The sequence below is a fragment of the Neurospora tetrasperma genome (assembly GCF_000213175.1).
Source record: "Neurospora tetrasperma FGSC 2508 unplaced genomic scaffold NEUTE1scaffold_2, whole genome shotgun sequence".
NCBI lineage: Eukaryota > Fungi > Ascomycota > Sordariomycetes > Sordariales > Sordariaceae > Neurospora > Neurospora tetrasperma.
The window spans coordinates 3888493-3900537 of record NW_009799100.1 but is presented as its reverse complement, the minus strand read 5'-3'; the positions used below and the strand labels follow the sequence as shown (position 1 = coordinate 3900537).

At 50.3% G+C, this 12045-nt stretch overlaps 5 protein-coding genes across 5 annotated transcripts; 4 read left to right on the top strand and 1 right to left on the bottom strand.

The window, feature by feature from the left end:
- Nucleotides 1-902: 902 nt before the first annotated feature.
- On the bottom strand, nt 903-2883 carry NEUTE1DRAFT_128903 (uncharacterized protein; the record flags this gene model as incomplete). Its single annotated transcript, XM_009851462.1, has 5 exons — nt 903-1279; nt 1400-1733; nt 1801-2370; nt 2441-2610; nt 2691-2883. 5 exons carry the CDS (start codon nt 2881-2883, stop codon nt 903-905), a joined length of 1644 nt encoding a protein of 547 aa, XP_009849764.1.
- Nucleotides 2884-4152: 1269 nt separating this feature from the next.
- On the top strand, nt 4153-4558 carry NEUTE1DRAFT_39516 (uncharacterized protein; the record flags this gene model as incomplete). The annotated part of the gene is made up of 2 exons (XM_009850496.1): nt 4153-4253; nt 4285-4558. 2 exons carry the CDS (start codon nt 4153-4155, stop codon nt 4556-4558), a joined length of 375 nt encoding a protein of 124 aa, XP_009848798.1.
- Nucleotides 4559-4776: 218 nt separating this feature from the next.
- Nucleotides 4777-5427, top strand: NEUTE1DRAFT_99708 (uncharacterized protein; the record flags this gene model as incomplete). Its single annotated transcript, XM_009851461.1, has 2 exons — nt 4777-5098; nt 5153-5427. The coding sequence occupies 2 exons, from the start codon at nt 4777-4779 to the stop codon at nt 5425-5427; spliced, it is 597 nt and encodes a 198-aa protein (XP_009849763.1).
- Nucleotides 5428-8701: 3274 nt separating this feature from the next.
- On the top strand, nt 8702-9533 carry NEUTE1DRAFT_121328 (uncharacterized protein; the record flags this gene model as incomplete). Its single annotated transcript, XM_009851460.1, has 2 exons — nt 8702-9159; nt 9219-9533. The coding sequence occupies 2 exons, from the start codon at nt 8713-8715 to the stop codon at nt 9531-9533; spliced, it is 762 nt and encodes a 253-aa protein (XP_009849762.1).
- A 1536-nt stretch (nt 9534-11069) lies between these two features.
- Nucleotides 11070-11953, top strand: NEUTE1DRAFT_145531 (uncharacterized protein; the record flags this gene model as incomplete). The annotated part of the gene is made up of 3 exons (XM_009851459.1): nt 11070-11076; nt 11145-11339; nt 11477-11953. 3 exons carry the CDS (start codon nt 11070-11072, stop codon nt 11623-11625), a joined length of 351 nt encoding a protein of 116 aa, XP_009849761.1.
- Nucleotides 11954-12045: the final 92 nt, after the last annotated feature.

Here is a 12045-nt window from a genome sequence, read left to right as displayed (position 1 = left end):
CAATACGGTAAAGCACAGAAAGACACAGATTCACCGAGACCTGCCACGGTAGATGAAGACAGGGTCAAAAACGCCCGCAAAGAACCACATCAAGCCTTGATTAGACTTTAACCCAACAATGACACGAAGTCATTTGATAGGTGCGTTCGACATTTCATCTCCCTTCATGTAGAATTGTAAATACGTTATAGCCCAAAGCTTTTTCGCCTGTTCTGTTTCCTATTTCTCATTTTCCTGTCTGTCTGCCTTTTTAGTCTGTCTATTTGTTGAAAGCTACTTTCGAACTTTGCTTTTTCGCTGTCAATTCTATTTCACTGTGCTTCCCAAGTAAGGGAAAGAGGCGAGTGGTATGAGGTCTGCAAGCTCCATCTCTTCTAGATTCCCTGACCATTATCCTGGTACCAACGCGCCATCATCTTCGAGTCGAGACTCGAGATCCCTATTGCCTTGGCAAGCACACCCCCAGCCAGCTTCTAAGCCCCCCGACAGCGCGTGTTAGCCTTGCTTCGTCAACGCTCGTCTATTCCATAAATGTCCCTGATCATGTCCTGATTGTCTATTTTCGCCTCCTTCTAATGAGTCAGCAAGCAAGCGCTGGCTGCTACTGGCCAAGCGGGAAAAAGACTTGCATCCGCATCATGATTGTCGGCCTTCGTCGATGCTTCCATCAAGACAAGCGGATCAGGGATCGGAACTGGGCCTGGGCCCCAGCTGAATCCAGAGCCAATTCAAGTTTTCTGTTGATCTCCACCCACCCACCCATCTATTCCTCTTTCCTTCTGGTCGCCACCTTCGACACTGCCTCCCCCCCCCCCCTCTTTGTTTTCAGAACTGAGAGGCGTATTGCTCGGCCACAGTCCCTTCTCATTTCCACACTTGCCTCAACCCCTCTTCCTCCTCTCTCACACATGGAAGACCTGAGTTCGGCTCCTGATCCCGTCGAACACGCACGTGTTGTCGATGGGGATGTACTGCTTAGTGATGATCTTGATCATCTCCTGAGCCACCATACCACCCGTGAGTGCGGAGATGTTGTGTAGCTCGCCGTATTCGGCTCGGGCAAGATCCTCTGCAACATTCCCCAGCTTCTCGTTGAGGTCGCCATACTCCTCGCTTGATAGGTTGTCGGAGAGCAAGCTCTTGACGGCTTCGACAATCTGCGTCTTGTCGGATGATGCGTTGCCACAATGCGCCAGACCTCTCAAAGCCAGGTAAGTGGGGAAGAGCGACATGGGCTGTAATGTCATTTCCGCGACTTGGTCATTGGCCATTTCTTGTCCTGTTACAACAATTCAGTATATCATTCTGGTACGGCTAGGAGCTCATGATGAAGTCCGCGGTTGCAGTGAGGGATACAAGGGGATTCCACCCATTACCAAAAGAGGCGAGATGAACTTACGAAGCACCTGTTGAAGCCGCTCTTTACTACCAAGAGGGGCAGTGTCTCCTCCACCCTCTACATTGATCAGCTTGACGAATGCTGCGTTCTTGCAGAAGAGGTCCACTTCGGCAGGATCCACCTTTCGTCCCGTTCCCGCAATCGCTTGTGCCGTCTGCAGGACTTCGGCCGCGTCCTTACGAGCCTTGGCCTTGTAGATGTTCTGGAGTTGGACGTAGACCTTGGACTGGGCCTTCATGTCCGGAACATTGCCCGGAAGGGGCAGGGAGCCGTGGTTTGTATAGAAAGCCTTGACCGCGTCCGCGATGATCCAGAATGTTGACCTTTCTTGAATCTATAAGCATCGTGTCAGCAGACATGGTCTTTTCCAAGAAAAAACCTGCGGGAACGTCGCAACGTACAGGGCCCTTGTGCTCGTACTCAAACACCTCCTTTAGTCCGGATGGTAGAGAAAAGGGGGCGACCGTTTTGAGCACAGCAGCAGCAGCCTCGTCGAAGTTCTCTTCGCCACCCTCGGGATTGTCTGTCCTTGCAGCGTCCCGAACTAGCTGCCTGAACTCCGTCTTCTCCTTGTAGGTTGAGGGGTAGGTGCCATTGTGTGTCGCCTTCCACTTATCCAAGTAATGAAGCAATATTACCACGTATGGCAGGTGGCCGTGTTCGAAATTGTCTAAGCTGTCGATATCCTTGGTCATAGTTTTGGCAAACTCGACCAACTCAGGCCAGGGGCTGAGGAGTCGGAGGTCTGTTGTTGCCGTCTCGTCCGGGTGGGTGTCGACTATTGGAAATGTTCCCGGAAGTCTGATAGTAAAATACGAATAAAAGCCAGTCGAGTGAATGGCTATTAGTGGTGTCTTGTGTTCTTTGCTGTATTGTTCGAGGGACTCCAACTCAACATGGTTGATAGGATATGTGTACATGATGGCGGTAAATAAGGGGGACTTTTTAAGTAGTGACCCCAGTGTGTCGTTCTGCTTCCGTCAAGTTAGTAGTGAGCTTCGCAGCAGAGTTAGGCCATGCCCTCTTGGATCCTTTCTTTACCTTGGTCTTGGGCGACCAATCTCCATCAACTTCCGGGTTCAACTCCCCCAGCAGACTTGCCAGACATTGTGCTCGGGGTTTTCCATAACAACTATCGTCCAAGAAAAAGTTGACACCCAGATCGGCCTCGTCCACCAGCGCATTGTCGTGGATCACGAACCGCCCGATACCTGTAGTGTTCGTATCAGCATCGTGAAGTTTAGTCCTCTGATCGTGGCGATCCGGGGCGAAATTGGGAACAGCAAAGTACCTGGCAATATAAGGTTCTTGAGGGTTTCGACACCCACTGTACCGGCGCCAGAGTTCACAAGCAGGATGTTGGCCGACTCAAGGGCGGCCTGACCACTCGCTGCCCATAGGCGCAACTGGCGATCATATTTGCGTTCTTTGTCCGAAGGACCCTGCAGAATGGGCGGCGTCTGGTCCATTACAATCTCAGTCATTTTGGATTATAACTTTCTCCAGATAATGGTACCGCTGGCGTGACCGAGGAAGAGCTGTCGGTTGCGTAGGTCGTGATTATGAGGTACGTCGCGAAGCGGTGGGGTTTGAGAGCCTCTAGTGGATCACCACCTTGCTGACAGTGGTTGGAACAGCTGCAGCACCGCCACGATAAGGCATTCGGGGAGATACTGTGCAGCTACAGTACGCGTGGCGTATGTGGCTGGTGAGGGGACCTTGATGGCTGCCAAGGAACGTTGCCAGGGGTTGCGCATGCCGAGGTCGGTTGCATTTGTTGAGTGACATCGATGAACCACTTCGCGATACTTAGAGGTACCGTATAATCTCGTGAAATTAAACTTCGGGTAAACACTTTTTATGTAGACACAATCAGGGTTGATAGAGAGGATAAGTAATAAAGAAGCATGCACATAGCTGACTGACACCATTAACCCTACTTGTGCCTGCATAAAAAGTGTTTACCCGAAGTTCAATTTCACGAGATTATACGGTAGGTTGAAGTTCATAAGTAGAGGTAGGTAGCACTACCAAGTATCTATACCATCAACGATGAGATACACAGCGGGAGTTTGTGGTGCTGCTTGATTGTAGAGCATCGGAACCAGCGAATACATGTGCAATTTCCTCCACGTTCCGGTCCTTTTCGTAGTCGGCTCATGCTGCAAGTGCAACTAAGCCCGGTCCCCAACTGGCATCCTCGAAAATTTCAAAACAAACAAGATTCATCCGGACGCGGACTTACGGCAAATCATCTCGCTGTTTATCACCAAGCTTAAAACCTCAATATCTCTCATCAATTGTTCACGCGAAGTGGGCTGAAATGGTTTCTTCCAACTGACGTCTAGGTACCTACCTCTAGATTGGATATCTCAATTTGGGTTGGTCTTAGTTGGTACTAGATACCTCTATGGCGTTGCCCGTCCCGCCTGTGATCATGGCTCGCTCCTTCTCATGAAGCAACACTTGGCAGGTGGTATGAGCAAGCACTTGATGGTACAAATGGAAGGCGCGTTACAGATGCCATCACCCAGAAGTCACGCTCGTGCGATTTCCCCCCCTCGAGTTTGTTGCAACTCCTCGACAAAGGTCATCATAATCCGTTACTCTTCTTCCGGCTTCCAATTCTTTGTCTTAGAGTTCCTGCTGATAAAGTGAATTCAGTGCCCTCCTCGGGCTGATCCGTCCATTACCCCTTCTCGCTCTTTCACATACAACTTCACCCCTCACGATTCTGAAGTAGCTGAAAGGCGATGGAGCAAGACCTGGCTTGCAATGTTAACAAATGCGGCGCCCAGTTGACGGGTCAAGCCTTGGTGACCGCATGCAGGTCGGTTGGCAACTCGATACTATCGTTCCAGTCCAATCAACTGACAATTTCCTAGCCATGCAATATGTATGGACTGCGCAAGTCGCCACGGCTTCACTAGCCAAGGGCCCTATACCTGCCCTGTTTGCCGTCAGCCGCTGAATGAGAGCGAGACAGGTAGACAGCTTCTTCGTCCATCAGAAGAGTGGAAGTCCGTCATTTTGTGTGGTCTAAGTCCTACGGTGGTCATGGAATGCGCAGGAAGAGCCCTCAGTTTTTGGTCCTATCAGATGACAAACCAAATGTCCGTCTTGAAACCTTTCTTCTTGCTCTTCATTCAATTGTTTTAGGCGTCTTCAGATTCTGACATTCAAATGCTAGCCTACGTCAGTCTCAGATGAACCGAAATCTGCAACTTCATTGCGTCTCACTCGAGCGTGAAGTTGAGAGCGTGTGGAATCAAGGAAACACCAGGATCTCCACCTTGACGGCCAAGATCAAAGGTATATTCAGGCTTTCGATCTCTTGGGCATCTTGTGCACAACGGGCTCACATTTTTATGTCAGATATGGAACTTGAAGAGCAAGGGCTCCGTCGAAAATGTGAAGATCTTCGCCGCACACTCGCTGAAAAGAGCAAGAAGTTGGAGCAGGCTCAGGAGCTCTACAACAAATTGAAACAAAAGGTATTGCTAAGCCAACCAGCCAACGATCCGGCTGATGTCATGGGCTCGAGGTTAGGCTCGAATCCGGATCGGTATGACCTCCAGGGGCAAAACGCTGGTGGGATCGGACCGACAACCAACTACTTCCCCGATGACTCGAGGTCATCGAGAAGGCATTCTGGTTCAGGAAGTGTGGATAGTTGGAACAAACCAATGGATCCCCAATGTGAATCTTCACTCTTACTCTGCTACACTGATAATAAGACTAACCTTTCTGCAGTTCTTGTGCCTGGAACACCAGCTAGCCACATGTCAATAGGCGAGCCCGGCTCTCGTTTCTCATCCATGCGAGATACTCTCAGTAACACGCTGCCGGCAATTCCTCGCTCTGGTCGTTATACCCAGTCTAGTAGAGCGAACAACCATGCAACGGCTAGTAACATTGGGCGAACAACGTCGGCATCACTCACTTCTACTGAACTGAGAGGCAGTCGGCGCCATGATGAGTCGGTTGTCCCCAGGACATCTACAATACGAAGAGTAGGAGGTGTGTGATCTTGACAATACGGTCGCTCCAACTCTTCAGGTATACATTCTAACTGTACGAATCACTGTTCAGACCCGATACTCAGAACCAGCTCCCATTCCTTTGACTCAGTCCACAGTTTTATTGATCGGTAACCCAGTTGAGGACAATCACAAAGTGTTCGTTGTTAGGAGATCAGGATGGAGCATTACCCTGCCACACCTCCCGTGCTATATAGTGTAAATGGTTGACATGTCGTGTAAAGTTCAGTCTAGAACCCGGGTGGATCTGGAGATGCCAGCAGAACCGGTTTGAGAAAAGAAGGAATGTTAGCATAATCCATGGAAATACTTGAAAATATAATACTAACCTTATGAACGAGGTTACTATCGAATATCATTTGTATTTAGTGCAGCTTCATTCTCTCCGATGCAATGGCGCAATGAGGCGCCAAGACAGCGGCCATGACTTCATTACTAATTGCCTGAACACTTCTACGGTAAGTATAGCAAAAGTTATGGAACATTTGCTGCGGATTATATCAAATGATTAATATGTACTCTGGTGGTTACGTCGAGAGGCGGACGGTGTGTTGGGGCCGCTGGTTGACAAGAGTACATAGCTACAGTATTATGAAGCAAAATACAACAATTTAAAGGTTGTGTAGTGTAGTGGTTATCACTCTGGATTTTGAAACTCATCAAAACTTTCCAGTAACCCCGGTTCGAACCCGGGCACGACCTCAACTTTTGGCACTTTTTTCTTATCTAAATTCCATGAAACTGCGTTCACCGTGATCGTATTTCTTCTGCTTCCTTTTTTCTTACACCTTTCATCGTTTCGTCGCGCTTTCTTGGGTTGTCTTTCCGGAATGGCGACCACCATGTAACGGAAGGATGAGTGCAGTACCATACTGAATGCCACACAAGCTTCAATTGCAGGAAGCACTTTCTGTTTGATTCAAACGCTACGCCACAATCCAATGCTTTGTTTCCTTTCAGCATTTCGGACGGATTTATCCCACCAACAATCCCACAAATGCGACTGGTCCATCAAAATCCCCCCCTTTGCTTCAACTTGCATCTGACGCTCCTGATTCCATATCTATCTGGTCTTCGGTAACCGGCTTGCACAGACAAAAGCCCGAAACAGGGTGGGGAGGATCAACGACTAGGCCAGGGGGTCAACCAGCCCGCTCAGGGGTAGAACGAACGGAGCGTCCCATTTCGCGTTTCACGCGATCGCCCATGGATCGTAACATCTTTCCGAAAGTCTGGATTTGACGCCATTGCTGAAGCACTCACGGACTCGAGAAGCTCGCAAGCGCGATATTAGTTCGGGTATGGCGGCATCGGAACTTGTTGAAGCCGTGAGGCTGAGGCTGGACGAACAACAGGCGATGATTGAGGAGAAGGTCAGTCGGAAGGACCGGCCAATCTACGAAATCTATCTACTGCACAATAGGCGGAACTGCTTGGCAGAGACGAGAGGGTGACCCACAGCGGCTGGACAGGCAAGAGTGTCAACAGAGCCTCAGTGATTGCGATAGGTCCGGCAGTGGTGTTGATAGGGCGATTGATGCACTCCGATCGATGGTATGCAAGGCTTGGTGATCAAACTTGTTGATGGTGAGAGGTCCGAGGTGTTTGGGACTCCTGAAAATAGCAGATCCCGAGGCTCTTGACATCGTCAAACCTTCAAGTCCTGGCTGGTCGTGCACTCGCAACACGAGCCCTAAATGGGCATCCCGCCTTGCCCAAGTGAGACGACCATCTGCGTCACGAGACTCCTGCTTGCCACTTCGAGTTTACGCTACCTCCAGAACTCCTACGCGAGACGAGGCTAGGAGGGAGTCCTGTTGACGCAGTTTATTGCGCGCAACTGTGAGTCTTTGACCGCTGGAGTTGAGGCTCAATTTCCCCCCTCTTCGCCCTCCATCCCGTATCCGTTTCTCTTATAATACCACGATCTGATACTTCGCTTAGGAAGATCTTAAGCCAAGACGCCAGCCACTATTTCCCCAACATACATTGTCGTATCCATTCTTTGATGGATCGTACACAGTTCACGGCCCAAATCTGGCCCGGCTTGGCTCGACATGGTCTTTCGCGGCACGAAAACGCTTGTTTGGGTCGACACTTTGCTTGGTGGCTTAGTACCCGTTCAATGCGACCCCTGGTACCGACAATGAGGCGCCAGGAAGCGCATTCGGCAAGTCAAATCGATCAAAGCTGATCTATCGAAGTCGTTGCAAAAAACAAGAGAAAGGGCAAATGTCACGTCTCTGAACTGGAAGTTTCTACAGAACGGCATGTCCAAGTGAAGGCCAAACATATATTTGCATAGGTCAGGTTTTCTCTAGCTCGTGTCTTATCTGAGGATTTACGGCATAGAATATGGAGAATGGTGGCTTTACCAGTTTTCGGTTCAAGAGGTTCTTCAACAGATTCGGACGGACAGCATGACCAGAATAAACCAACGAATTTGGTTGCATTGCCCAAAGAACTTCGAGGGATGTAACGATGTTGAGTGGCATCGGAATTAGCACTGGTCATAAAAGGTTACCCAAGTCAAGCGGCATTAACACGAGTGAATCTGCCGATGCCTCGATGATACACACATCCCAAATATCGCAGGCGATTACACCAAATATCATTAATGATTATTTACCCCAGAATCGTTATGTGTTGCAAGATGGGCACCTTGGAAGTTCTCCCCTGTCAGTGGAGATCATGTTGTTCGTTCGCAAAAAGTGCCGGAAGTGGAAGTCCGACCCCAGATAGCATCTCCTGCCACCCATTTTCCCCAACATCTCCCGCAATCCGATCCGATAACAATTTGCAGGCACTATTGTAGTCTCAAACGCCATGTTTCGTGCAAGAAATCAAGCGCCGAGCTACAGAGGACCCTGCGCAAGATCAGACATTGAAACTCAAAACTCGGCCCCTTACGACCAGGGTGAGAAACGCCGGGGGACGGCAGTGCATTGTAAACACCACATGGCACCCTCGACGACGGCATCGGTATCACGAAAAGAAAATGTATAAAAACCGGCCTTGACTTCCTCTCTGCTCGATTTAGCTTTTGGCTTCATCATTATCATCAGCATCAGCTTCAACACTTCAGCAGGCAGGTCCAGCCCTCTCAGTCACACTCCGGCTTTCTCTCCAATCTTCCTTTCTCAACACTCTTAATCCTCTCTCCTGCCGGTTCAGGTCATATATTCACGACTTTTTTTGTGCTGTGCACCCGTCAGCTTTGACTTTTCCAACACATAATCGACGAAAGACAACCTTCAAGACACCGCAGACAACATGGCATCTCTCAAGTCCATTCTCATGAGCTTCTTCGCTCTTGCTCCCCTGGTCGCCGGTCACGGGGCTATCATCGCCGCAGTAGGCGACGCCGGTGGTGCCGGTATGGCCCTGGGCATTGACCCCAGCACTCCCCGTAACGGATCGAAACGCACCCCCTTCCAGGTGGACACCACTCGATTCCGTGGTCAGGCGGCCAAGACGGTCGGCCAGACGATCCAAGGTGGCGCCAACAAGGTTGAGGAGGGCACCCAAGCCATCATGGCCGCCACCAAGGATTCGCTGCCCCAGGTGACGGCCGGTGGTACGGTCAAGATGACGCTTCACCAGATCAACCAGGACGGAGCTGGACCCTATTCTTGCATGATCAACTCGGATGGGCAGGCGACGGAGTGGACTGCGATTAAGGTTGCGACGAATGTCCCGGGCAGGTTCGGTCTCTCTAGAGTGAGTCTCTATCCGCCACCACTTGGATGATAAGGCCATTAACTGACAACCCTCAACAGGCTACCACGACTGACTTTCCTTTGGTCGCTTCCATCCCTGCCGACCAAAAGTGCACCGGGACCGTCGCTGGTCAAGACAACGTGTGCTTGGTGCGGTGCCAGAACCCTATCGCCTTCGGTGGTGTCGTGCCCGTCCAGATGGCCGGCGGTGCTGGTGCTGGAACTGGTGGTGGCAACACCGACACCACTACTCCCGTCACCAACGCGACCAGCGCTGCCAAGGCTACCAAGCGCCCTCTTGCCAGGAGGTACTTTGCCAAGCGTTCCGACATTGAGAAGGATTCCGTGGAGGACGTGGAGCAGTGGCAGCACTAGAAGGGCACTGCCTCTCTCAGGTAGTGTTCTTGACGATCCTACGACGGGCATGAGCGAGACGATAATGGGTTGGAAAGTGAAGTGAGTGATTACAAACTGGGATGTCAATATAATGGAGCGTAGGATATTACTAGGAAGTAGGGATAGAGAGGCGGGGAAGCCGAGTGTGACTAGAATAGAGACAGACCGTTGAACGGTTGGCGTGTAAACTTCACGAAGCCCATGATGTTGTGCTTGTCAACATGTGAACCGCCAAGATATCTTTACCTTGAACCTTTGTCAACAAGGAGAAACGGCTCGCGTGACAGAGTAATAGGTCGAGAGAGAATCGACGCAGCGCCTGGGCCTCTTTCTTTACCTTCAACCGCGCTCGAGCCGTTGGGGCGTCTGTCAGAAGACCAGGAGTCCGCCGCTATCTGGGCACAAAGATGGACGAGCTTGGACTTCACACGGTTCGGGACGTTTGTTAGCTGGCCTGGGTGGGTGTGTTTATGCTCCTCTTTCTCCTTCCCCGCATGACGTCAAGCAGGTAGCGTTGGGGGCCTCGCGTATGATGAATGAGTGGCGATCGGACTGCCGCTTTTGGGCTGCTTTGAGCTTATTCTAACCACCTTTATTGCGGAGGCAACGATCGAGATTGGACTGGCACGGCTGGGCGATACCGCAGTGGAAAATGGGGCTGCTATGTATCGATGTGTTTCTGGCCACACAGAGACGGCTCTCTGTAGGTCAGTGGTCTAGGTGGACGATTGGCATAAAGAACCCCAAGTGAGTGCTACTCGGACGGGCGACTGCAGCAAGATGGATGGATGCGTTCGAGATTGAACGTACCGGTCAAGATCGTCAAGTTCCGTTTGTTTCGAGGGAAAGAAGAGAGGGGAGGATATCACTGGTCCGAGGATTGGGAATGATTGACGCTCTCCGTCACTTACACACCACTGGGCCAATCACATTGCCCGGATGTAGACTGGGATGCCTACACTACCGATATCAACGGACACGAATGGGGCGGTAGAAGGAGGAAAGAGCAACAGACAATGACAGGGGAAGCCATCTTTCCACCCTTCAAGTCAGAGCACAGCACGGCCCCAGACCTTGTGCCTTCCCTTCCACTTGAGAACTACTGCACATCGATCACATTGGAAAGGGTCAGGTGCCTTATTGCGTAGTTAGGCAGAGGAAAGGGTCCACGTACTGCCGGTTCCTTCGATTATTCCTTTTTGCATTGTCAATCCTTCCAACATCACCGTCTTCTCCGTCAAACATCCTGAAAACCCTTCACTCCGAGATACCCTAGCAGCCATCCTATCAGCAGGACACCTCGCTCTATCTTATAACCTAGAGACCACTTCGACTCCCTTGTCGACCAACTACTTACTCTTCACATCTTTATCTCTCTGCCATTATCCATTTCGAATATTATAATCTCCACGTCCCATCTCCCGGACCCCTGATCTATTTGCTACCATACCAGTTACAACGTTTGTCGAACGCTGAGCCCATCAGAGATTCTCACCAAACGAAGACTTCGACACCATGTCTGGTAGGTAATACCATCTTGAGTTGCAGATAAGACCATACACTGACTGATGCGGTCTTGATACCTCGCAGAACAACAGCAAAACAAAGCTCCCATCACCATCGACACCACCAGGGCGAACACCACCCACAGCGAACAACAACAACAACAACCAGTACAACATCGCAACTCAGAAACAGCAACCCCCACATTCACCAACTTCAGTCCCGTCTCGGCTGATTCCTCTCCCATCTCTCCGGCAGACCGTCGGATGAGTGCCGAGTGGGGTATGTTTTTTTTCCTTTTTTTTTTTTTCTTTTTCTTTTTTTTTTTCCGTCACTCCTTTATCCTCACCAAGTTTGCTATCCATCTTGTAATGATCACCCAAGTCAGTAACGAATCTAATCGGTGTGGGTTGCAACAGATGCCTCCAAAGTGCCACCAAGCCGCTTCCAAAAGCGCAAGGGATCCATCTACGCCGTGCCCAAGACACGGGACGGCCATGTTGACAACAACTACGCCACTGCCTTCCATCAGAAACACATGGAGAAGGGATACCAGAATGTAAAGTAAGCGAGCGATTGAGTGGATTGTGTTGGGCAAACAACGGCGCGCGGAGGAAACAAGCGTATGAACATTGAAGGAGGATCTGCTACGATGATATCCGGTTGTCCATGAGGTTGAGCTGGGTTTTATTGACTGTGTGCGTGCTGGGATAGCTTGTTTATCGTATGGGGGATGCGTTATACGACATGGTTGATTGTTATCTTGCTGATGGGCTGTATAATCACCATTTCCGATCGATGGCATTCATTTTCTGTTTTGAATCAGGAACTTCCCCTCACTAAGATATGAACCAAGATCTTCTTCACATGCAAAGGGTAGCAGATGTGCTGGTTGCTATCGGGAGTGTTTTAATTTCGAAACGCACAGATGTAACCACCCAGGCCTGCTGTGTTGAGTTTATTAAAGACGTGAAGGAGAAACTGGAAA